Raw genomic sequence first — 25,489 nt, forward strand, 5'->3', positions numbered from 1 at the left:
CTTCCATTTTGGAAGAATTCGGAACAACTTTGCGAATTGATAGTGTAAACCCATATACATGAAAGCGTGCATGCATAAAGACAGGTATTGTCAGCAATGACTACCTGCCCAGCTATGAGTGATCAGAGAATTACCATCTCAGGCTTTTTGAGAACGTTTCAGCCAGGACCCTCGTATGTTGCCTGTGAGAAAGGCATCCTTTATCTGAAATAGATGCTTTTCCAACAATCAAATTCGAAGATCTTCGACGTTGTTGTAAAAAGAGAAGGAGAAGGAAAGAAGAGGAAGGAGAGGAAGAAGGAAAGGAAAAGAAGAAGAAAAAAAAAGAAAAAAAAAGAAGGACATATTAAATATAATGCGCACTTAATAGTGCCGAGGCGGCGGAGCCGCCGAGGCGCGATTTTTTTGACCCTATATTACCGCACGGCAATGTTTTTCTCGATTTTGTACAGCCCTAATATCAGACCTCCTTTCTTTTTGATACTTAACATTGTTCCTAAATCTTAGCCGTTAAGGCTGTTCTGAAAATATTTTTTTTCGAAAAAATTCGAAAAAAATTCTTAAAATTCAAAAATCCCTTAATTCCTGAGGATTTTGGAAAAAAGTTTTTACATGAACATGTGTATATTATATGAAGTATATTGATAAGGTAAAAATCAAATTTTATTGCATATTCATCGAGAAAATAAACTAACGAATCCCTCAAAATTGAGAGGGTAATCCTCCTCCTCTTAAATAAACGTACATACGGGTGCGCCCTTAATAAATGATTCAGGAACTTTATAATCATTGATATTTCCTATTGTAACACTAGATAATGATCCAATTTTAGTTAGTGATGGTAATGATGGTGATTCGCGAAGTTTTAGATTTGAATTTGATTTCGGAAAATCAAATTTGATTGATTTGATAACGCTACTGAAACGAGATTTAAGTATAGAAAATCCTGTATTTTCGAAAACTAATTCTGAAATTGGAGATAAGAGAAAGGCACTTTGGCCGTTAAATGTTACATCTTTTGGAGTTTTGATTATGAGACTTCTGAGTTTTTTGCAATCATAAAATACTCCCATTCCCATTGTGGTAACAGTTGATGGAATTGTAAAACTTGTAAGATTCGAGCATTCCCAAAATGCATATTGTTCAATTTCAGTAACTCCTTCTGGAATCTCAACATCAACAAGGCTATAGCATTTAAAAAATGCATTCTTGCCAATAAATGTAACTGTTGATGGGATTTTTACATTTGTAAGATTGTTGCATTGAAGAAATAATCCTTCTTCAATACTTGTAATACTTGAAGGTATTTCAATGTTTGTGATACCATAAATGTATGAAAATGCAAAACTTCCTATTGATGTAACAGTTGATGGTATTGTTAGACTTGTAAGTTTGTAACAGTGTGAAAATGCAGTTTTTCCAATTGTTGTGACCTTTGATGGTATTTCAAGATGTGTAATACCAGAACATTCATAAAATGACGAATCCCCAATCACTGTAACGGTTGATGGAATAACTATACTAGTAAGACTGATGCAGCCATAAAATGTGTGTGCTTCAATTATTGTTGTACCTGGTGATATTGTTATACTTTTAAGACTTTCACAATATTGAAAAGCATAACTTTTATATGATGTGACACTTGATGGAATTGTTATTATCGTAAGATTTTTACATCCTTCGAAAAGAGATTTTTCAATTGTTGTAATTCCTGATGGGATTTCAATACTTGTAAGACCTTTACAATATGAAAATGCTGCTTCTTTGATTGTTTTGACACTTGATGGTATTACAATGCTTGTAAGACCATTGCATCCCCAAAAAGCTTGAAATTCGATTATTTTAACAGTTGATGGAATAGTCACACTTTTAAGACCTTCGCAACTACTTAGTAAGCCATTTGGAATTGATGTGTAACCTTCTGGAATTGTTACACTTGTTAGACCTGTACATTGATAGAATATACGTATTCCATATGTTATTTGATTTGATGGAAGAACAATATTTGTAAGAGAGGAACATGATTCAAATGCATTATCTCCGATTGTATTGAGACTTGATGGAAAGTTTACACTTTTGAGGTTTGTGCATCCTTGGAATGAAAAATTTCCGATTTTTACAATAGTTTCAGGAAGTGAAACTTCTTCTAGTTGAGTGCATTCTTTAAATTCATAATCGCTGATTTCTGTAGCACTTTGTTCAATTGTATATGTGGAAGATGAAGGACATTGGCATCGAGAGATTGAAGCTAAACAAAATAACATTGAAGAATTTGAAAAACAATTGTATTCAATATTTGAATCAAATGAAGAATAATTTTTATCGTTGTTTTATGAAACCCTTTATTTGTACAAATAATTTGAAAAACTGTTCGTGATTTTGATGAACAGATAAATAATCGTTTGCCAATTATATTTTTCATGAACGTTAAAAGTTCTAAAAATTTGAATGTTTCAATAAATAGCTCTACTCATAATTTGACACATGAATTTCATATTATGAGCCAAAATGAAAACCGTTTCATAAATAACCGTAAAAATTTTTGTGTAATTTACAATTTTTAAATCATTCCAACTGAAATCCCCGGCAAAATTTGTTATCATTTAATAACCATAATGGATGATGAAAAAAAGCCGTTAGAGAAAAAAAATTTTTGAGTCGATAAATTTCAGATTACCCTATATTTCCAACTCTTGGAAAATTTTCATGACCCCCTACCCAGGGTCCTAAAATGGGTATTTTCCTCACACAGACACCGTGGTTTTTTGAGCCGGGAAATAAATAGCGCAGACAGTTTCTACATATAGAGACATGCTTATACTTAGAGTTTGACGGGAATCTAAAGTGATTTTTTTCTGCATCGCGAAATCTAATGCAATCTCAAAATCATGAAGAAACTGCGAATCGGAGCGCAATTTTTTAATATGTTAATATATAAAGGTACCCCTACTACTGCAAATGCTTCAAATGAAAATCTAAGAAATCAGATTAATTTGATCACATTAGTATAGTATTGGTCAAACCAAAAACTCATATGTTGATATATAGCCTATGGATATTCATATTATCTACTTTTCATTGAATTACATAAGATTTAATAATCTCATAAATATTCTTTTTAATTTTCCGAATTCCGTGTGCATTTAGATTGCCCATACCTGTATATAATAATTCTAGAATGGTTTGGTTAGATATTAAGTTTTTTAGATTAATATTTTAACATTTTGATAAAACAAGCATTTGTTCCATTTTAGAATCGCCATTGAACTCTGGTTTGACTAACATGATGTTGTATGATCAAATAAATTCTAACTTCATGAGATAAATTTTGAAATTAGAAAATGCGATATCTGACTCAAATATTTATATGAACACATTTAACATTCAATGATAAACTAAAGTACTATACAGCAGATTCGATTTGGCTTATATTTTATATAATCAACTAATAATCCTATAAAATTGTGCTATTCACGTTGCTCAAAGATGTATTGAACATTCACTACTTGTGTATTGATAAAATTAGATATAGATTCTAATGTAAATCGATATTTTGAAAATTCATATATATTTTGTCTTGGTTTGGCATTTGATCGTGTTGAAACCGGAATTGCAATATATATCATCTAAATATATAACTATCAAAATATGAGCTATAGATTTTTAAATTATTCTCCTGAATATGAGTGACTAACATAATTATATTGAATTGAGTAGTAAGAATCTTAAATATTAGAATCTGACGATAATTTATTATAACTGTATAAAGGAACAAGACTATAAATGATGATGAAAATAAAGATTAAATTTAAATCTGAAAATTTGAAAACATTAAGTGTATTGTGCACTCTTGTCGGTTACAGTGTCTCATTCCGGGAGACATTGTCACTGCATGTCTCCCAGAATGATATCAAGTTCCCCATTCATAACTTGAATGCGAAACTTTGACCGACAAGAGTGTATTGTGCACTCTTGTCGGTTGAAAGTTCTGCAATCAGAAGAAGATTGTTGAACAATCCGCCATTCCAGGAGGCATGAGCTTGTTATCTCTCCTGAAATGGCACATATTTGATAATTCATGGAGCAGAACTTTGCACGCAATCAGACAAAAGATTGCGACAGAGTAACTGGGAAGACAGCAACTTGAAGCGATAAGCTGCTTGGGTGCTGTCTCCCAGATGCATCTGTCGGGCAAAGTCTCAAAGGAGCAGAACTTTGCACGCAATCAGACAAAAGATTGCGACAGAGTAACTGGGAAGACAGCAACTTGAAGCGATAAGCTGCTTGGGTGCTGTCTCCCAGATGCATCTGTCGGGCAAAGTCTCAAAGGAGCAGAACTTTGCACGCAATCAGACAAAAGATTGCGACAGAGTAACTGGGAAGACAGCAACTTGAAGCGAAGTTTTGTTTTCGAGTCTTTGGTTAAGAAATCTTAACAAAAAAACAAAGAAAAAAATCAGATAAAGTTGTCAATAACTTCATCAGTTAATGCTCACCTATGGGAGGTGTTTTGCGGGAGCTGGGGGTATCTTGGTGAGTACTCAGGAGGCCAAGAAGGGCACCCCAACCGACATTATCCTGATGAATTCAGTTGTCAACCATTCTGAAAACCGCCGAAACCGTCGTGTGTAGAGAAATTGTTTAAATTTATTTTTTTCAGATTTAAATAAAAATAAGAAATGTTTACTATTATGGATTTGGAAATTTTTTTAAATTAAGAGTAGGAGATGAGACAAATTTAAATTTTTAAGAAATATTTGGAAGGGCGTAAGATACGCCAACTTAAATATATTATCAAATGAGAGAAAATCACTCAACAAAAAAACAATTCTTTCAAAAAGTTTGACATTGATCTTTCTAATACATATTTTTGGAATGGCGTAAGATACGCCAACTTAAATATATTATCAAATGAGAGAAAATCACTCAACAAAAAAACAATTCTTTCAAAAAGTTTACATTGATCTTTCTAATACATATTTTTGGAAGGGCGTAAGATACGCCAACTTAAATATATTATCAAATGAGAGAAAATCACTCAACAAAAAAACAATTCTTTCAAAAAGTTTGACATTGATCTTTCTAATACATATTTTTGGAAGGCGTAAGATACGCCAACTTAAATATATTATCAAATGAGAGAAAATCACTCAACAAAAAAACAATTCTTTCAAAAAGTTTGAATTGATCTTTCTAATACATATTTTTGGAAGGGCGTAAGATACGCCAACTTAAATATATTATCAAATGAGAGAAAATCACTCAACAAAAAAACAATTCTTTCAAAAAGTTTGACATTGATCTTTCTAATACATATTTTTGGAAGGGCGTAAGATACGCCAACTTAAATATATTATCAAATGAGAGAAAATCACTCAACAAAAAAACAATTCTTTCAAAAAGTTTGACATTGATCTTTCTAATACATATTTTTGGAAGGGCGTAAGATACGCCAACTTAAATATATTATCAAATGAGAGAAAATCACTCAACAAAAAAACAATTCTTTCAAAAAGTTTACATTGATCTTTCTAATACATATTTTTGGAAGGCGTAAGATACGCCAACTTAAATATATTATCAAATGAGAGAAAATCACTCAACAAAAAAACAATTCTTTCAAAAAGTTTGAATTGATCTTTCTAATACATATTTTTGGAAGGGCGTAAGATACGCCAACTTAAATATATTATCAAATGAGAAAATCACTCAACAAAAAAACAATTCTTTCAAAAAGTTTAAAATTGATCTTTCTAATACATATCCTTGGAAGGAGTTTACATTCTCAAAATAAAAACCAGTTCAAAATCTTATTATTCCTTGAATAAAAATCATTTAATTTCAAATCCATTCCAAATCCTTAAATCTGTATTAAAATCATTTTGCCAACAACCAATACAATACAAATTACATTTCCATATATCTTCTTGTCCATTTTAATTTTTTATCTCATTTTATTTAATTTTATTTAAAGCATATAGACATCGAGATCCTTTACACATAGTTATATAAAAGTCAAATACATAATAAATTCTTAATTCTAGAGATATCTCAAAATCTCATTTTTTTTTAAAATACCTTTCATTTTTCACAGTACGATCACAACAAACAAGCCATTTACTAATTAACACATATAAGAAAAATATCAAATTACAAAACAACTTTCAATATCATTCGCATCGAATTCTATTTTTTCATAATTATCAACTACATGTTATTATATAATATATGTCGGCGCATATTCCACTCTATACAAGTGTCAGACACACTCACACAAAGCTGTGAGATTCATACCTCTATCAGTAGGACTTCTCAAATCAAGAACACATATGTTTCACTATCGCACATCTGTGTAGGATCTAATTAACCCTTTGGACTGGTACTTCAAAATTTGATAATTTGATAATTTCATGTGATATTATCATTTGCCTTTAAAACAACTGTGCGTTAAACTAGACACGTTTCTCTATCATAATGCAAAATACCAAAGTTTGGGAGATTCCCAAAGTGTCTGAAACTGATCATAAGGGTGAAAAACCGTTTTCCAGAAGTTGGGAACGTAGGGTATAACACCTTTTATTTTTTTATCTAAATTCCATCAAGTTAACGGTTCCTTTTTTATTATTCACAAGTGTTGTGGTTTGGAAGTGTTAATTTAAATATCAAATTATATTTTGCCGAAATTCCTGCTTTTTATTTTATTTTTTGTCGCCCATTTGGACCACAGGAAAATTAGGGCCATGGATAACGAAAAATAATAAATTATACTGAATAAAGATAACTCAAACTATTTTGGATCTAATGGATCATACTGGACTCTAGAATCACCTTGAGGACGTTTCAATAAGCCCATTTTGATTACTGCTGCTGTAATGCCGCAAATAGAAGTTAACATGATGAACAATAGTATACCACATGCAATTGCTTCTCCATCGCATCTGAATCTAATGAAAAATTCCGCATCTGGTCGGCAATTTGTAACGTTCGTACAAGAATACCCTTTCATCCATTCGGAAACGATTGGATTGGTGCTATTATTTTGTATTAAATCTTCGATCTTGTTTTGAAGATGATCTTTTGTATGAAGCGCCGAAAAAAATAAACTAGCGATCGTAAGTCCGATATTTGAAAATATTGCTGCAATGCAAAGAATAGTTATCAAAAGGTGTATACGGAATGTAAATCCTGAATAATATAGCGCCATTAATAGTAAAATTATTACAAAAAGACTTCCAAACGACAATCCACAAATTGACCATGATATATTGCGCATAAAATCACCTGCAATGAGTTTGAACATTGAATTATTGAGATTAATTGCTAAAAATGCATGCCATATTCCACAAGTAAGAAAGATAAAGAAAAAAACAATGGAAAAACGTGTTAATTCTTTCATGTATTTAGCCATTTTATCTCTGATGAGTGTATCGAGTTCATAGGCTGAATCCATTCCTGGAAAGAAACTTGAGCCAGAATTAAAATCTGTCACTTTTGAAATTTTTGCTAAAAGTTTGATCGAACTTTTGTTAATTATATTTCAATAGTACGTTTTAATTAAGGGTTTCGTTTTGCGAAAAAAACGTACAATACGCAATTTCGCTAAAAAAGCATTTAGCTAGCAATTTCGACCTTTGACTCCACTCAAGACGTCACTTTTTTAATTTTGCGGTATCATATTTTTGGAAAATCTTTATGAATATTATATAAAAAGTCTCTTTAATATCTATATTTCATATTTTTATCAATTTTTAAAGTTTTTGCGAAAAGTATTCAATTATTTTTGCTATTTGGTCGGGTAAATGTCAGATTTGCGACATTTTCTGATATGATATTCAGATTCTACGTTGATAATAATGCTTATAGAACCCTCTTGCTATTGTGTCAAAATTGCGAAACCGATAGCAAAAATATCTCGCAATATCAAAATTGAGATATTGAGTGAATTATGCATTATAGAGATTAAAAATCTGATTTGTGAAAACATCTCATCAGTTTCTAGCTAATTCAAAAATCTTTACTATCTTATTCGATTAAAATGAAAAGGGAATAGTTTCATTATGCTTTAAATGACAGCCTTATAATATAATCATAGTTTTCGCTCAATATGCAGCATTTTTTTTTCGAAATCTATGGTCAATATCCTAAATACTGATTGCTTTGCATTCATATCTCTTACATTTTCTATACCCACATCACTATTCATTGCTATTCCTATCTTTTTCATTTTTGTTTGTTTCTCATAATTTCTCAAAAAACACGATAACTTGATATTTGTAAATATCATACTTTATAACGTAAATAAGAACTTGACCTATTAAGAAAAGCAGTAATGAAAAGAAAATCTGAAATTCATAAAAATTACAAGTTTCTGATGACAATTAGCTTAATTAAACCAGGTACAAGATTATATAATTGTATTTTCTATCCAATTATCCATATAATATCTTATCCAGAAAAAATAACTTGATCAATACCAAATGATTTTTTAACTAGTAAATAAAGTATTTTCTTTACACACACATTGTATATCATAGTTTTTTTTTGGTTTCGCAAAACATCCAAAAACAAATATGCTATAAAAGTGACAATGTTAGCAAAACGAAACCCTTATTTTAATGGAAGCAAAAGGTTAAATCGTTTATTATATATTCCATTTTCATTCAATTTTTGATAATTATTGAGAGGGATTACGGATATATTAATAAAAATTAATTCAATTTCACCAATGAGAATATGTTACGAAGAAGATCTTGAGCGAAATTAGAAAACCAATGATTCAAAAGTGCCAGATTCAAGTTCGTAAGCTATTCCAATCCGAGAATCTTTGTAACCAAATTACCCAAGATGTATGATACATTCATTTATAACATGGTATATATTTGAGTTGGTTATGGGCATTGTTGATGAACAGAAATATTCAATGGTTGCATAAAATGAAATTGTCATTTCATTATTGAATTCCTAAGTGGAGAAAATCATGGTTTGCTCAGAAATCTCTAATACTATCCTGATACAAGTACACAATCATGAACTGCTGTATTCAATTGGTTTTTGTTGTAAAACTATAATAGACGGTTGTTTAGCTGACATTATCAAAGAGTAAAGAAGAAACTGATGTTTGCAAGCAGGGGTTCTGATTTTATTGTCTTTTCACGGGTATCTTTCAAAAAATTTAAGAGAGTCGGTTTAATTCAATTAAAATTTTTATGAAAATCATTGAATGTTTTCGGTCTTCATATCATCTATACGTTCAATAGAAATATTGAAACATGAAGAATTAGCGTTTCTAGAGTATATGCGTGAGACTGGAAACATCTTTACAGGAGATGAGTATCATTTTCGCCTTGGTGTTTATTTGACAAACAAAAGATACGTCCAGCAACATAATGCTGCTGGTAAAACATTTAAACTTGGTATGGGGCCACTTTCTCACCTTACACATACTGAGTATTCTGCCCTTCTTAGCAGAAGTTTTCACTCATCAGATGAAACCCAATTGCTTACATTGAAGAATGTTGATCCTCCTGAAAAATGGGATTGGAGAACTAAGGGTGTGGTTACTCCCATATGCAACCAGGGGCCTGCGCTGCATCTTGGGCATTTGGTACAATTGCCGCCGAAGAATCTCAATGGGCTATCCAAAAGGATCAATTGTTAGTATTGTCCTCTCAATGCTTAGTTGATTGCGTTCAGCTTTCATTCGGATGCGGCGGTGGTTGGCCAAGTGGCACTTATAAGTCTATCATGAAGCAGTTCAATGGCACATTTATTCTGGATTCTGATTACCCATACACTGCTAAACGTGGAGTATGCAAATTTGATTCAATGCCAAAAGCTGCTCCAATAATGACAACTTACGGAACAACAACTAAGTATAATGAGACAGCCCTAGCACTTGCTGTTTCATTAGTTGGTGTTGCGACGGTTAGCGTAGATGCTAGCAGAACCTCTTTCCAATTATATCAATCGGGAATTTACTACGAACCAGACTGCTCTACTGAAACCATGGATCTTTCTATGGCTTGCGTAGGCTATGGCACCGAAGGAACAACAAACTATTGGATTGTTAAAAATTGTTTCGGTGATAAGTGGGGAGAACAAGGCTATATTAGAATGATCAAGGATAAGAACAACAACTGTGCTATTGCTACAGATGTTCACATACCTCAAGTCATATAAATAACTCTCTAATATTAAATTTGACAAAGCTGAATATTATTTTTCATGATTTCTACATCTGAATTAAGATATGTTACTATATCTTAACTAGGAATTGCTTCCCTTTATCTTTAAAGCTTCAAAAAACAATTATCGTTATTCAAATTGATTTTTGATAGAAAATATATGTAAATAATTAAATCTAATATGAATTTATTTTACTTTTCATGGTCTTATTTTTCCAAAAAATATCGTAATTTCTTCAAAACAATGAAAATCTTAGTATTTTGAATGTAATTTTTGATTTTTGAATTTTTTTTAGAAAATCAAATACCTCAGATCTGAGGTCTTTTACATTGGGTCATTAAATCGGAAACAAAATGAGGAAAATTTAACAACAAATCAATTTTAACTGATTTTTAAGAGAATTCTCAATCGAACATCTCGATCCTTATGCAAGATGCTAAATTAAATGCCCGATTTTCTGTTACTGAGGTTAGTTTACTTTCTTTGAAAATCGGAGATTCGGACAATCAAGCGATAAGCGACCATGAGATCTAGATTATTATTTTATTTGTTCTAAAGTGTTCAAAAAGTATTATTCTTTTCAATATCGATAGATTATTCCCAGAAATTTTTTTCCCAAAATTTGAGTCAATCTTGTTCGATATAGATATTTACTATATCACTATTTCTAAATCCGAGAAAATTACATCGGAACATAGCGTTGATTCAGTTTATGCATTCGTTGATTCAGATTGAATTGCCATTCAATCTGATTGCCCAACTTAAAAATATTGCTGCATTGATATCTCTAAACGCATTTTTATAAAAAAATTGATTGCTATTGATTCATCCAAATTTAGGTGATAAAATTTAAAAAGGATTGCAAAAACATTATCTACAATAGTTACTTGTGCATTTTTGTGGAGTAAATCGCATTGTACATTTTGATTAGAAAAGTGACCTCACAATTTATTCAAAATATTCAATACTGTTAAAATCCAAAAGTATATTAAAAAAAGTGACCTCATTGTAAATAAATATTCAGAATGTTGGCTTCATTAAGTCGCTCCTACGGCAAGCTTAGAGCTGATGTTTCTAAGACACTTTTCACAGGCACAAAGTGGTCTCCAGAACACGACAAGTACGAGATTCCAAACCCAGATGAAATCATCAATGAGAATGAAATTAACGAAGCCTTAGTAGAAACCCGTGATTACGGCAAGGACAAGGCCAGAGTTCGTGGTATCCTCGAGAAGGCCAGAGATAGAGCCACATTAAAGGACGCTGTTGCCGGACCATCAGAGTTCCTTCTTGGCTTATCCATCCAAGAAGCCGCTACACTTCTTAACGTTCCAATAGAGGACTCAAATCTTATTCAGGAAATCTACGATACTGCCTTCTTCATCAAGAATCGTATTTATGGCAACAGAATCGTTCTCTTTGCTCCACTTTACGTCGCCAACTTCTGCCAGTGCTCATGCACATACTGTGGCTATCGTGGAACAAACACAACAATCGAGCGTAACAAGTTAACACCAGAACAAGTCAAGAGAGAAGTCGAATTCCTCGAAAAGATGGGCCACAAGAGAATCCTTATGCTCACAGGTGAACACCCAACCTACACATTCGACAACTTCCTCGAAGCTCTCAAGGCTGCTTCATCTGTCAAGACAGGAAAGTCTGGTGAGATCCGCCGTATCAACGTCGAAATCCCAACACTTTCTGTTACAGATTTCAAGCGCCTTAAGGCTCTTGGCTGCGTTGGCACATACACATTATTCCAGGAAACATACCACCGCAAGTCCTTCAAGAAGTTCCACCCATACGGTCCAAAGGCTGACTACGACTACCGTATTACATGCATGGATCGTGCCCAAATCGGTAAAATCGATGATGTTGGCTTTGGCGCCCTTCTTGGTCTTTATGACCACAAGTTCGAAGGCCTTGCCCTCCTTCAGCACGCCAAGCACCTTGATGAGAAGTTCGGAACAGGCCCACATACAATCTCATTCCCAAGAATCAGACCAGCCACAGGAACACCACTTTCCGAGCACCCACCACACGTTGTCAACGATGATGACTTCAAGCGCCTTATCGCTGTTCTTCGTTGCGCTGTTCCATACACAGGCATGATTATTTCTACAAGAGAATCCGCCAAGATGCGTAAGGAACTCCTCAAGATTGGTATCTCCCAGATCTCCGCTGCTTCCTCCACAGAAGTCGGCTCTTACAACAAGTCAACAGATGGAAAGAAGGGCCAGTTCTCCATCTACGACCACAGATCTGCCGATGAAGTTGTCCGCGACTTGATGAAGGATGGTTACGTCCCATCATGGTGCACAGCTTGCTACAGACTCGGCAGAACAGGCGAGGCCTTCATGAAGTGGGCTAAGTCCGGCGAAATCCACAACAACTGCCATCCAAACGCTATGTTCACACTCGCTGAGTATCTCATCGACTACGCTTCTGAGGAAACAAAGAAGATCGGTTGGGAACTCATCGCTAAGGAGGTCCAGAACATCACAGACGAAAAGCGTCGTAAGGCTACACTTAGAAGACTCGACCTCATCAAGAACGGAAAGCGTGATCTTTACTTCTAAGCAAAAAAACAATTCCATTTTTTTAGAATCATAATAAAGAAGTCTTAAGTATATCACAATACATTTTTCGCTTTTTAAAATGAAATTTATATATGCTTTAATGAAAATATTTTGGAATTTAGAAAATTTCCATTTAAATTATTTAGGCGTGTGGGCAATTTTAACGACATTTTTTAACGCGATACGAGCGTAAGTTCATAGAATGTGTTTTGAGGGAAACTATAAAAATCCAAAATAGAGGTAAGTGCGCCATTATTACCTGCGAAGTTACATGGAATAAATCGAAGAGTAAGTACAAGATGATCTTGCATCTTTCCAAGTAAATGAAATTTATTAAAATTAAGATGATAATATTCATTTATAGTATGTGTATGATGTGTTTTCAAAATTTCTTCAAATCAAATGCAATGATAATTTTTGAATAATTTTTTCTTGTGTATATTTCATTTTTTATTAGTGAAAATATCATTACATCAATAAGGAAAGCACAATCCAAATTCATATTAGTTAAATTAATCTACGACCAAAAGCCCGCCAAATTTGAATTAAACACGTTTTTTGATAAAAGTGTCATTTATGATTGTTGCATTTAGGGATAGTAGCCAATTTCGGTACCAATCTTGAAAATGCCTCGCCATGCCCGCAACATGGAAGAGAAGTATTGGTCTGATATTGAACTATCAATCAATGCAAACTGAATCACCTTGTCATGTTGCTCCACAGATACAGCAGTCTGAGTCCCTCGCTTGGTCATGTTGCTCCACAGATACAGCAGTCTGAGTCCCTCGCTTGGTCATGTTGCTCCACAGATACAGCAGTCTGAGTCCCTCGCTTGGTCATGTTGCTCCACAGATACAGCAGTCTGAGTTCCTCGCTTGGTCATGTTGCTCCACAGATACAGCAGTCTGAGTTCCTCGCTTGGTCATGTTGCTCCACAGATACAGCAGTCTGAGTTCCTCGCTTGGTCATGTTGCTCCACAGATACAGCAGTCTGAGTTCCTCGCTTGGTCATGTTGCTCCACAGATACAGCAGTCTGAGTTCCTCGCTTGGTCATGTTGCTCCACAGATACAGCAGTCTGAGTTCCTCGCTTGGTCATGTTGCTCCACAGATACAGCAGTCTGAGTCCCTCGCTTGGTCATATCACACCAGATAAATAAAAGTTCAGCTTCACAATACTTACCTGCTCTATTATGTGATTTTTTCCAACTATCATATGTTAGTTGTTGTATTGAAGTTGAGTATGAAAGAATAATGTTGCAAGATTTCTCACCAAATAAAAAATCATTAAAGAACTTTTTATTCTTTGAAAATGTATTTATGTTGAAAATAATGGAAGATGTTATTCTTGTTAGTTAGTTTACGAAGTTCTTTTGGAAGAAATTTGTTGAATATCTTTATTTTGAATGGGAATGAACTTAGGAAATTCACCACGAGCTCTTGAATAGGCAGAATTGTAATGGATGATTAGCTATGATGGGATATACGATGTTGGTTTGTTCTAGAATGATTAAAAAGTTTTCAGGTAATGTGCTGATGCATTACAAAAGATGGAAATTATTTAAATAATAACATAGTTTAATAATATTCAATTTAACTGATTAAATATTTGAAAAATTATCTAATTAGGTTTTTTAGTTTGAAAAATTAATTTTAGGCATAGTGTATAAAATAAAAAGCATCTACCGTGTCAGAAAATCGAAAAGTTTTCCAAAAAAATCATAAATTTCAAATTTTGAAATAAAAATTGGTACTTTTTAATATGTAAAATAAGAAAATGTATTTTTTTGAAAAATTTAGATAGAGTAGTTCTCTTTGTATTTAAGAGGAGTGAATTTTTTTTCTTTAACAAGATCTGGAAACGAAGAGAGAGGGTCAAAGTTGCTATTTGTCACTTTTCCACAAGAATATAATGGGGAAAAAGTTATCATATAGTTGATCTCATTCACTGAGGTGAGAGATGCATGTAGTGTAATGTGATAAACAGTGGGATTGCTATTCTAAGTCCTAGGTTCGAGACACATTGGCTTCATTTTTCTCTTTTTTATTGACGTAAACTATTCAATTTTTGTGTTATCCATTCAAATTTCAGAATTTTTTTTGCAGATTTCACGCTACATTCGAAGTTACCTTTTGTAACAACCACCACCGCCTACGAAAGACGAAAGTGTGTCACGATTTCACCCGGAAATCCGACGGTTGTTTAAGAGTAAGCACTTTTGGCACCTACTCCTGGAAACGAACAATTGAAATTTATTTTATCAATATCAGGAGGAAAAGTTAAGATTCAATATGGGATTGGTTGGGTGTAAGGTAGAGGAACTATTGTGTGATAGTTGATGCTTAGAGTTGAAATTGAAGGAAAATAAAACGATAAAAATAAAATGAATACTACCATGGACCCGTCAGTAATAGGTAGTGAAGAGAATAAATCATCCTTACCTCATACAACAACTCATCCTTAGCTGAGACAACAAGTCATCTTTACCTCAGACAACAACTCATCCTTACCTCAGTCATTGACTTATCCTTACCTCAGTCATTGACTCATCCTTACCTCAGTCATTGACTCATCCTTACCTCAGTCATTGACTCATCCTTACCTCAGACAAAAAGTCATCCTTACCTCAGTCATTGACTCATCCTTACCTCAGTCATTGACTCATCCTTACCTCAGTCATTGACTCATCCTTAACTCAGACAAAAAGTCATCCTTACCTCAGACAAAAAGTCATCCTTACCTCAGTCATTGACTCATCCTTACCTCAGTTATTGACTCATCCTTACCTCAGTCATTGACTCATCCTTACCTCAGTCATTGACTCATCCTTATCTCAGTCATTGACTCATCCTTACCTCAGTCATTGACTCATCCTTACCTCAGTCATAGACTCATCCTTAACTCAGACAAAAAGTCATCCTTACCTCAGACAAAAAGTCATCCTTACCTCAGTCATTGACTTAACCTTACCTCAGTCATAGACTCATCCTTACCTCAGTCATAGACTCATCCTTACCTCAGTTATTGACTCATCCTTACCTCAGTCATTGACTCATCCTTACCTCAGTTATTGACTCATCCTTACCTCAGTCATTGACTCATCCTTACCTCAGTCATTGACTCATCCTTACCTCAGTCATTGACTCATCCTTATCTCAGTCATTGACTCATCCTTACCTCAGTCATTGACTCATCCTTATCTCAGTCATTGACTCATCCTTATCTCAGTCATTGACTCATCCTTACCTCAGTCATTGACTCATCCTTACCTCAGTCATTGACTCATCCTTACCTCAGTCATTGACTCATCCTTACCTCAGACAAATAGTCATCCTTACCTCAGTCATTGACTCATCCTTACCTCAGTCATTGACTCATCCTTACCTCAGTCATTGACTCATCCTTACCTCAGACAAAAAGTCATCCTTATCTCAGTCATTGACTTATCCTTACCTCAGTCATTGACTCATCCTTACCTCAGTCATTGACTCATCCTTACCTCAGTCATTGACTCATCCTTACCTCAGACAAAAAGTCATCCTTACCTCAGTCATTGACTCATCCTTACCTCAGTCATTGACTCATCCTTACCTCAGACAAAAAGTCATCCTTACCTCAGTCATTGACTTATCCTTACCTCAGTCATTGACTCATCCTTACCTCAGACAAAAAGTCATCCTTATCTCAGTCATTGACTTATCCTTACCTCAGACAAAAAGTCATCCTTACCTCAGTCATTGACTCATCCTTACCTCAGTCATTGACTCATCCTTACCTCAGACAAAAAGTCATCCTTACCTCAGTCATTGACTCATCCTTACCTCAGTCATTGACTCATCCTTACCTCAGACAAAAAGTCATCCTTATCTCAGTCATTGACTTATCCTTACCTCAGTCATTGACTCATCCTTACCTCAGTCATTGACTCATCCTTACCTCAGTCATTGACTCATCCTTACCTCAGACAAAAAGTCATCCTTACCTCAGTCATTGACTCATCCTTACCTCAGTCATTGACTCATCCTTACCTCAGACAAATAGTCATCCTTACCTCAGTCATAGACTCATCCTTACCTCAGTCATTGACTCATCCTTACCTCAGACAAAAAGTCATCCTTACCTCAGTCATTGACTCATCCTTACCTCAGTCATTGACTCATCCTTACCTCAGACAACAACTCATCCTTACCTCAGTCTCTCTCTTTGACATCCCACACTCAGTCTCTCTCTTTGACATCCAACACTCAGTCTCTCTTTGACATCCAACACTCAGTCTCTCTTTGACATCCAACACGAATAAAATCTTTGATAACTCAATGAATACTTGTCCAGTGATTCTGAATCTACACCGGCCAGAGATTCATATTTCGTTGCCAAATCGCGAAAATATTCATTATTGACAAAGTTATATCTATAATAGTATTGAACTAAAATATGGTTTTGAAAATTTAATATAATAAAATCATTTTGAATTTAAATGTAAAGTTCTGGTAAGGAGTTAAATTAAGAAAGAATAATTGAGTAATTGAGAGATATTTGATAAGTTAGGGAGAAAATTTCACATACATTGAAGTAAATATATGTTATTGCAAGAGTTAGGATGAGTCAATGACTGAGGTAAGGATGACTATTTGTCTGAGGTAAGGATGAGTCAATGACTGAGGTAAGGATGAGTATATGACTGAGGTAAGGATGAGTCTATGACTGAGGTAAGGATGACTTTTTGTCTGAGGTAAGGATGAGTCTATGACTGAGGTAAGGATGACTTTTTGTCTGAGGTAAGGATGAGTATATGTCTGAGGTAAGGATGAGTCAATAACTGAGGTAAGGATGACTTTTTGTCTGAGGTAAGGATGAGTCAATGACTGAGGTAAGGATGAGTCAATAACTGAGGTAAGGATGAGTATATGACTGAGGTAAGGATGAGTCTATGACTGAGGTAAGGATGAGTATATGACTGAGGTAAGGATGAGTCTATGACTGAGGTAAGGATGAGTTGTTGTCTGAGGTAAGGATGAGTCAATAACTGAGGTAAGGATGAGTCAATGACTGAGGTAAGGATGACTTTTTGTCTGAGGTAAGGATGACTTTTTGTCTGAGTTAAGGATGAGTCAATGACTGAGGTAAGGATGAGTCAATGACTGAGGTAAGGATGAGTCAATGACTGAGGTAAGGATGACTTTTTGTCTGAGGTAAGGATGAGTCAATGACTGAGGTAAGGATGAGTCAATGACTGAGATAAGGATGACTTTTTGTCTGAGGTAAGGATGAGTCAATGACTGAGGTAAGGATGAGTCAATGACTGAGGTAAGGATGAGTCAATGACTGAGGTAAGGATGAGTCAATGACTGAGGTAAGGATGAGTTGTTGTCTGAGGTAAGGATGAGTTGTTGTCTGAGGTAAGGATGAGTCAATGACTGAGGTAAGGATGAGTTGTTGTCTGAGGTAAGGATGAGTTGTTGTCTGAGGTAAGGATGAGTCAATGACTGAGGTAAGGATGAGTCTATGACTGAGGTAAGGATGAGTTGTTGTCTGAGGTAAGGATGAGTCTATGACTGAGGTAAGGATGAGTCAATGACTGAGGTAAGGATGAGTCAATGACTGAGGTAAGGATGAGTCAATAACTGAGGTAAGAATGAGTCAATGACTGAGGTAAGGATGAGTCAATGACTGAGGTAAGGATGAGTCAATGACTGAGGTAAGGATGACTATTTGTCTGAGGTAAGGATGAGTCAATGACTGAGGTAAGGATGAGTTGTTGTCTGAGGTAAGGATGAGTCAATGACTGAGGTAAGGATGAGTCAATGACTGAGGTAAGGATGAGTCAATGACTGAGGTAAGGATAAGTCAATGACTGAGATAAGGATGACTTTTTGTCTGAGGTAAGGATGAGTCAATGACTGAGGTAAGAATGAGTCAATGACTGAGGTAAGGATGAGTCAATAACTGAGGTAAGGATGAGTCAATAACTGAGGTAAGGATGAGTCAATGACTGAGGTAAGGATGAGTCAATGACTGAGGTAAGGATGAGTCTATGACTGAGGTAAGGATGACTTTTTGTCTGAGGTAAGGATGAGTCAATGACTGAGATAAGGATGAGTCAATGACTGAGATAAGGATGAGTTGTTGTCTGAGGTAAGGATAAGTCAATGACTGAGGTAAGGATGAGTCAATGACTGAGGTAAGGATGAGTTGTTGTCTGAGGTAAGGATGAGTCAATGACTGAGGTAAGGATGACTTTTTGTCTGAGGTAAGGATGAGTCAATGACTGAGGTAAGGATGAGTCAATGACTGAGGTAAGGATGACTTTTTGTCTGAGGTAAGGATGAGTCAATGACTGAGGTAAGGATGAGTCAATAACTGAGGTAAGAATGAGTCAATGACTGAGGTAAGGATGAGTCAATGACTGAGGTAAGGATGAGTCAATGACTGAGGTAAGGATGACTTTTTGTCTGAGCTAAGGATGAGTATATGTCTGAGGTAAGGATGAGTCAATGACTTAGGTAAGGATCATTCCATTCCAAATATATCACAACACCTACACCTTACACAACCCACAAATCATCTCCAAATTTCTTTTCAGAACTTCTTTTAAATGAGCATTTTTCAATCAACAAACATCCCTTCTTTTGCCCGCACAAAAGGTTTCAGATGTTATCTTGTTCCAGAAACTCATGAAACAAAGTTCTAAATGAAAATCCACGGAATGAGCTTGTTCAATAGCATTATCAATAAAAAGAAATCTATGGTATCGCCCGCACAATACCAAAAGATTCCATTTTGTAATGAATGATTACTATGATCCAAGGATGGTTCCGTAGACTTGAAAATTTTAAATTGGAGGTTTAATTCAAATTTGGCGGGCTTTTGGTCGTAGATTAATTTAACTAATATGAATTTGGATTGTGCTTTCCTTATTGATGTAATGATATTTTCACTAATAAAAAATGAAATATACACAAGAAAAAATTATTCAAAAATTATCATTGCATTTGATTTGAAGAAATTTTGAAAACACATCATACACATACTATAAATGAATATTATCATCTTAATTTTAATAAATTTCATCTACTTGGAAAGATGCAAGATCATCTTGTACTTACTCTTCGATTTATTCCATGTAACTTCGCAGGTAATAATGGCGCACTTACCTCTATTTTGGATTTTTATAGTTTCCCTCAAAACACATTCTATGAACTTACGCTCGTATCGCGTTAAAAAATGTCGTTAAAATTGAACCGCGCCAATTATTTATTTTTATATGAAACTACTGGTTTTTCATATACATTTAGGGAGTTTACACCTAAAATTAGTGATTTTTAATAAGATTTGAGTGAAATTATATAAGAGGTGAATTTACAATTTTGGATTGTTGTAAACAGAAATCCATCAAAAGTGACACCTCAGAAAAGCTAAAATATTGAATTTTTGGAACTTTTGATAGAGCACGTTTTTAAATATTAATTAAAGTAAATGTATATTTTGTAAAGATTCTTTTTAATAAAAAAAATAAAATTTTGAAGATGAACACAAAATCTTCTGAAAAATAATATCACATAAACTCATATTATTTTCTAATATATAACTATTTTATATAAAAATCAAATTCAATGATCTTAAAAGCGAAGGATAAACCTCAAAATTTACGAATATAATGAGTGGGAATATAATGCTTATCTATCATAAAACCATATGAAATATCAATTTTTGCTTTACGCCTAATTTTTGACGACAATTAGCAAAAAATGTCAAATGTTAACACTCAGTCCATTTGAATATGAAAAATAAAATTGACTTTGATTAAATGTTTTTATTTATCATGCAATTCTTCTTGCGACCAAAGATTTGAATAAAATTTCAAAAAATAAGATAGCTTAAAAAATAATATACGGTAGTGTTTACTAATAGATGAATAGTATATAAATTCTATTAAAATGGATTTGATCCAAAAAAATATATAAAATTTGATCATAAATAAAATCGTTTTAAATTACTTCTTCATTTAAATTACCCAGATTTTCCTTACTTTTACCACTCCCCATGTAATTTCTGGGGAAAAAGATAATTCATTTTTTTATGGATGAATAGATCGTTTTCCTAGAAAGGACCTCATATCTCTGGCTAAAAAGAGTGTCAGATCCTAAATAGATTATTGATCTAGTGTACAAATCCAATAAAAAGCCTATTTTTTTGGCTTTTTTGGTGCTCTTTTTTCGAAGATCTACATGAATATGGGGAAACCATCGATTTTTTTGGTTAACCCACATCTTCATGTAGTCTGGACTATCTTTCCTCGAAGGACCTCTTTACGGGTGTAAAAACTCATAAAGTTCTCAAAAGATTCATTCTCGATCTCCATGCTGAAAGAATTTACAATAAAAAAGAGATCTACGCATCAAACTACAGCCATAAATGAACTGAACCCCTAAAGCTCAGCTCTTAGTTTATCAAAAACATCGAAATCCTTCTCATTGCAATCAAATTTTCTCAATAACTCATAAGAAAAATCGAATTTTGATTAAGCCAATGTTATAGGTATCACAAATACTACAAACTTGAGCAATATCGAAATTGCCAGCAAAAGTTTGAAATTGCATTGCTCATATTTGTTTTGTAAACTAAAAATCTGCTTATATTATTCATTAATTTTTTATATATTATTCATATACTTTAATAAAAACAATACTATTTCACCTTAAAAATGAATTTCATAAGTCAATATTATTTTTTTGAAAATGTATCAATTTTCGATTAAAACAACATGAGAATAAAATTTACGCAAAATTATTTTAAAAAATGGTTTTAAAAATTTACAATTGATTAAGAATAAGATTGCAAGAAGTTTTGAAGTTTAATTTTAAGAAAAAAAATTCGGATATTATTCATGGATCTAAGTAATCTGATATTTGAGTATCGGCACTATGCATAAAACATATATTTATAGTTTTTTTGGATTTTTATGATTTTAAATATATTCAAATTTGGCAATCCAATAGATTTTTAAAAAATAGGTAAATAAAAATAGATTACATATGCAGCAGATTTAGAACATGAAACAAATCTTATAGTGACCCAAAAAAAAATTCATGATCCAAAAAAGAAAAAAATTGGCTAAGTAGGAATCAAACCTTGGCATAATGAATCATTATGTCGGATGTTTCCACTACACCGGCAGTTCGAAAAATACCCTTGGTGGTTCTATTTAATAACTACTCCCAACGATAGGCGGTGTCCCCAGCTTTAGAGAGGTGGTAAAAGTAAGGCAAATCTGGGTATAACAATTATTTTTGGTTTTATATTTTTTTGGATCAAATCCATTTTAATAGAATTTATATACTATTCATCTATTAGTAAACACTACCGTATATTATTTTTTAAGCTATCTTATTTTTTGAAATTTTATTCAAATCTTTGGTCGCAAGAAGAATTGCATGATAAATAAAAACATTTAATCAAAGTCAATTTTATTTTTCATATTCAAATGGACTGAGTGTTAACATTTGACATTTTTTGCTAATTGTCGTCAAAAATTAGGCGTAAAGCAAAAATTGATATTTCATATGGTTTTATGATAGATAAGCATTATATTCCCACTCATTATATTCGTAAATTTTGAGGTTTATCCTTCGCTTTTAAGATCATTGAATTTGATTTTTATATAAAATAGTTATATATTAGAAAATAATATGAGTTTATGTGATATTATTTTTCAGAAGATTTCATTCTATATGCCTATGAAAAGTACTCTCAAAACTAACTTTTCCTAATTATAATTAAATCTAGAATATTGTATTATGCTTAGTATTATTTCATTTTTCTCATTCAATTTAGAATTTACAAATGTCAAAAAAATTGAGAGCTGTCACTTTTGATGAATTTCTGTTTATTACAGGATATCTCCTTTTATATGTATCCATACAGGATCATCAATTGAAGAGCAGATATTATAGTATTGATCGTTCAAAGAAAAATAATTTTCTTTAATGAAGTGTATTAATTTCATGTATGAAATCAGGAGGTTTCTGCCATGAACTTGGGAAAGGTGTTAACAAATTTTTATATCATATCCTATATTTTGCTTCGATTGAACCATTATTTATGCTTCAACATTGATTTTCTTTATCTGATGTATATATTTATTAATCTTTATAACATTCATTGCTAGTTCTACAATTCTTTATTTTCTTTTACATAATTTATAAAATCAAATACTACTTATCATATCTAATAGTGCACAAACAAGTAATAATTGAAATCATTTTCCTTGAATGTCAATTAATCAATTCATACTTAAAGAGTTTGGGGAACTCATATCGGAGTATAAAGACTACATTGATACATATGACATGATATACAGGTTATCAACCAATGATTCGTATGAATTAGAAAAGATTTTTAATGCAATTCAATCAATTTTGATAGAAAAATACCATGTTCCATTTGAAACTATTGTATATGACATTGGTATTGCATGTTCATGTAGATTCAATTGTGCAAAATCATATTGGCAACTAATGAAACTTGTATTTTCAAAATACACGATAAAGAAACATGATTACGACAATTCAACTTTAATAGGACAATATTTATTCAGTCTTCATGATGAATTCGAAAATGCATTTAATAATTTTTCATATCTTGAAGAAAAATTAAATATAAACACTAATGGCAATGTTGCACAATTCATAATAGATGATGATATCGAATCATTCAGGGAATGGTCAAATTCAAACGATCTTTCCAAATATGAATTTTCATTTCGAATTAATATCAATATTCATTGTTTTTCCTTTAAGAATTCTAATCTTCTTGAATTATCATGCTTCTATGGTGCAAAGAACTGCTTTACGTTCATGAGAACACAATATTCATTTCCAATCACACAATATTGTCTTCAACTTGCATATTGTGGAGGAAATTCGTCAATTATCGAAGAATGCATTGATAATTCATTGATTCCCGATAATTTATGTATGAAGAACGCCATTTTACTCCATAATAATGATCTTGCAATACATTTAATGAAGAATTTCAATATGAAAATCGATCCTTTCATTTGTGCAATTTCGAAAAATTTGGAATTATTTTTTGTTAGTTATGATTCTGAAAAAGATATGAATACTTTATTTGCATTGTGCCCAAACTTTTGCTTAACAAATTTATTTAATCATTTATTTAATTGCAAAACAGATATTAATGCAAAAGATATAGCTGGAAATACAGCTCTTCATTATGCAGCTAAAAATAATTTATTAGAAATTGCAAACATTCTTGTTGATAACAATATTGATATTGAATTAACAAATGATACGAAGCAAACACCACTGTTTGAAGCAATAATGAGCAGCTCATATAAAATAACAAAATTACTACTTGATAAAGGAACTAAAGTTAATTATGAAAGTAAGTTTTTTATAACACCAATTATGCTAGCAATTACTTATAGTACTCCTGAAATTCTACAATTACTAATTAACAAAGGTGCTGATTTAAAAACTTGCTTATATAGAAACCATACACCACTTGATATTGCGGCTGAAAATGACAACATTCCAGCAGCAAAGGTTTTACTTGATAATGGTGCAGATGTAAATAATTTTATTGATCAATATGATTGCACTACTCCATTAGTCATTGCAATAAGAAAGAGAAATTTCAAAATTGCTAAATTTTTCATCGAAAATGGAACTGATGTAAATCTCAAAAATCCTTTTCCAGAAGCTGTAAAAAGCAAATCACAAGAAATTGCATTATTGCTTTTAAATCATGGATGCAATGTAAATCAAATAGATGATGAAGGCTATTCTGCAATTCATTATGCAGCAATCAATGATTATTTAGATTTTTCGAAAATTCTTATTAGTAGAGGTGTAGATGTTAATCAATTAACTAAAAGCAAAGAGACACCTATTAACTTGGCAGCATTATATAATAACTGTGATTTTGCAGATTTCATCCTCAGAAATGGTGCAGATCCGAATATTCCGAATTCAAGAGGAGAATTGCCTATTCATCGAGCATCTCATAAAGGGTATGAAAGAATTTTAAGATTATTAATTGATGCAGGTGCTAATGTAAATAATACTGATAAAGCAGGATGGACAGCTCTCCATTATGCTGCGAAACAAAATAACCCAAAAATTGCAGAAATTTTACTGGATAATGCTGCAGAAATCAATGCAAAAAATCACAATCAAGAAACTCCTCTGCATATTACAGCTATCTATGATTCATCAAACATTGCAGCAATTTTGACTTCTCGTGGATGCAATATAAATCCTTATGATAAAAATTCAAATACACCTTTACATATTTCAGCAAAGAAAAATAGTTTTCATACGACAAAGATTCTAATTCAATATGGCGCCAACTTATCAATGGTAAATGCACAAGGGAAAACTGCATATGATGTTGCTACCGATTCTAATAGCATCGAAACAGCAAAACTCCTAAAATTGAATGAATAAATTTCAATGTTTGTTTAATTAAAGTTCTGTAGTTATCACATCATCAATATATTAGCTAGGGTAAATTTCCTAGTATGATTGCTTTTAATTCTTTTAACTAAACTGTTGAAAATTGTTTTATTCTCATTATTATTTTATGTTAAACTGATCAGGATCTCAAGAATTAACTCTCACATCATAGTATTATCATATGATTGGGATATTACAGCTCAAAATAGTGATCAACAAAAAAATTAAGATTCGAAAGTATTTTTC

At 32.9% G+C, this 25,489-nt stretch overlaps 5 protein-coding genes across 5 annotated transcripts, besides 4 other annotated features; 3 read left to right on the plus strand and 2 right to left on the minus strand.

The window, feature by feature from the left end:
- Positions 1–457: part of a mobile genetic element that runs on past the window's edge.
- Positions 258–408: a mobile genetic element.
- A 274-nt stretch (positions 458–731) lies between the features above and the next one.
- TVAGG3_1031230 (antigen BSP-related family) lies at positions 732–2,264 on the minus strand (the record flags this gene model as incomplete). Its single annotated transcript, XM_001313155.1, has 1 exon — positions 732–2,264. One exon carries the CDS (start codon positions 2,262–2,264, stop codon positions 732–734), a length of 1,533 nt encoding a protein of 510 aa, XP_001313156.1.
- A 3,829-nt stretch (positions 2,265–6,093) lies between these two features.
- Positions 6,094–7,480, minus strand: TVAGG3_1031240 (uncharacterized protein; the record flags this gene model as incomplete). The annotated part of the gene is made up of 1 exon (XM_001313154.1): positions 6,788–7,450. The coding sequence occupies one exon, from the start codon at positions 7,448–7,450 to the stop codon at positions 6,788–6,790; it is 663 nt and encodes a 220-aa protein (XP_001313155.1).
- Positions 7,481–9,224: 1,744 nt separating this feature from the next.
- Positions 9,225–10,415, plus strand: TVAGG3_1031250 (cysteine-type peptidase protein; the record flags this gene model as incomplete). Its single annotated transcript, XM_001313153.2, has 1 exon — positions 9,568–10,179. One exon carries the CDS (start codon positions 9,568–9,570, stop codon positions 10,177–10,179), a length of 612 nt encoding a protein of 203 aa, XP_001313154.1.
- Positions 10,416–11,197: 782 nt separating this feature from the next.
- On the plus strand, positions 11,198–12,823 carry TVAGG3_1031260 (2-iminoacetate synthase family; the record flags this gene model as incomplete). Its single annotated transcript, XM_001313152.2, has 1 exon — positions 11,211–12,764. One exon carries the CDS (start codon positions 11,211–11,213, stop codon positions 12,762–12,764), a length of 1,554 nt encoding a protein of 517 aa, XP_001313153.1.
- A 7,314-nt stretch (positions 12,824–20,137) lies between these two features.
- Positions 20,138–20,175: a mobile genetic element.
- Positions 20,176–22,619: 2,444 nt separating this feature from the next.
- Positions 22,620–22,656: a mobile genetic element.
- A 189-nt stretch (positions 22,657–22,845) lies between these two features.
- On the plus strand, positions 22,846–25,276 carry TVAGG3_1031290 (spectrin binding; the record flags this gene model as incomplete). Its single annotated transcript, XM_001313151.1, has 1 exon — positions 23,036–25,234. The coding sequence occupies one exon, from the start codon at positions 23,036–23,038 to the stop codon at positions 25,232–25,234; it is 2,199 nt and encodes a 732-aa protein (XP_001313152.1).
- Positions 25,277–25,489: the final 213 nt, after the last annotated feature.

This window comes from Trichomonas vaginalis, chromosome I, assembly GCF_026262505.1.
Source record: "Trichomonas vaginalis G3 chromosome I, whole genome shotgun sequence".
Taxonomy (NCBI): Eukaryota; Parabasalia; order Trichomonadida; family Trichomonadidae; genus Trichomonas; species Trichomonas vaginalis.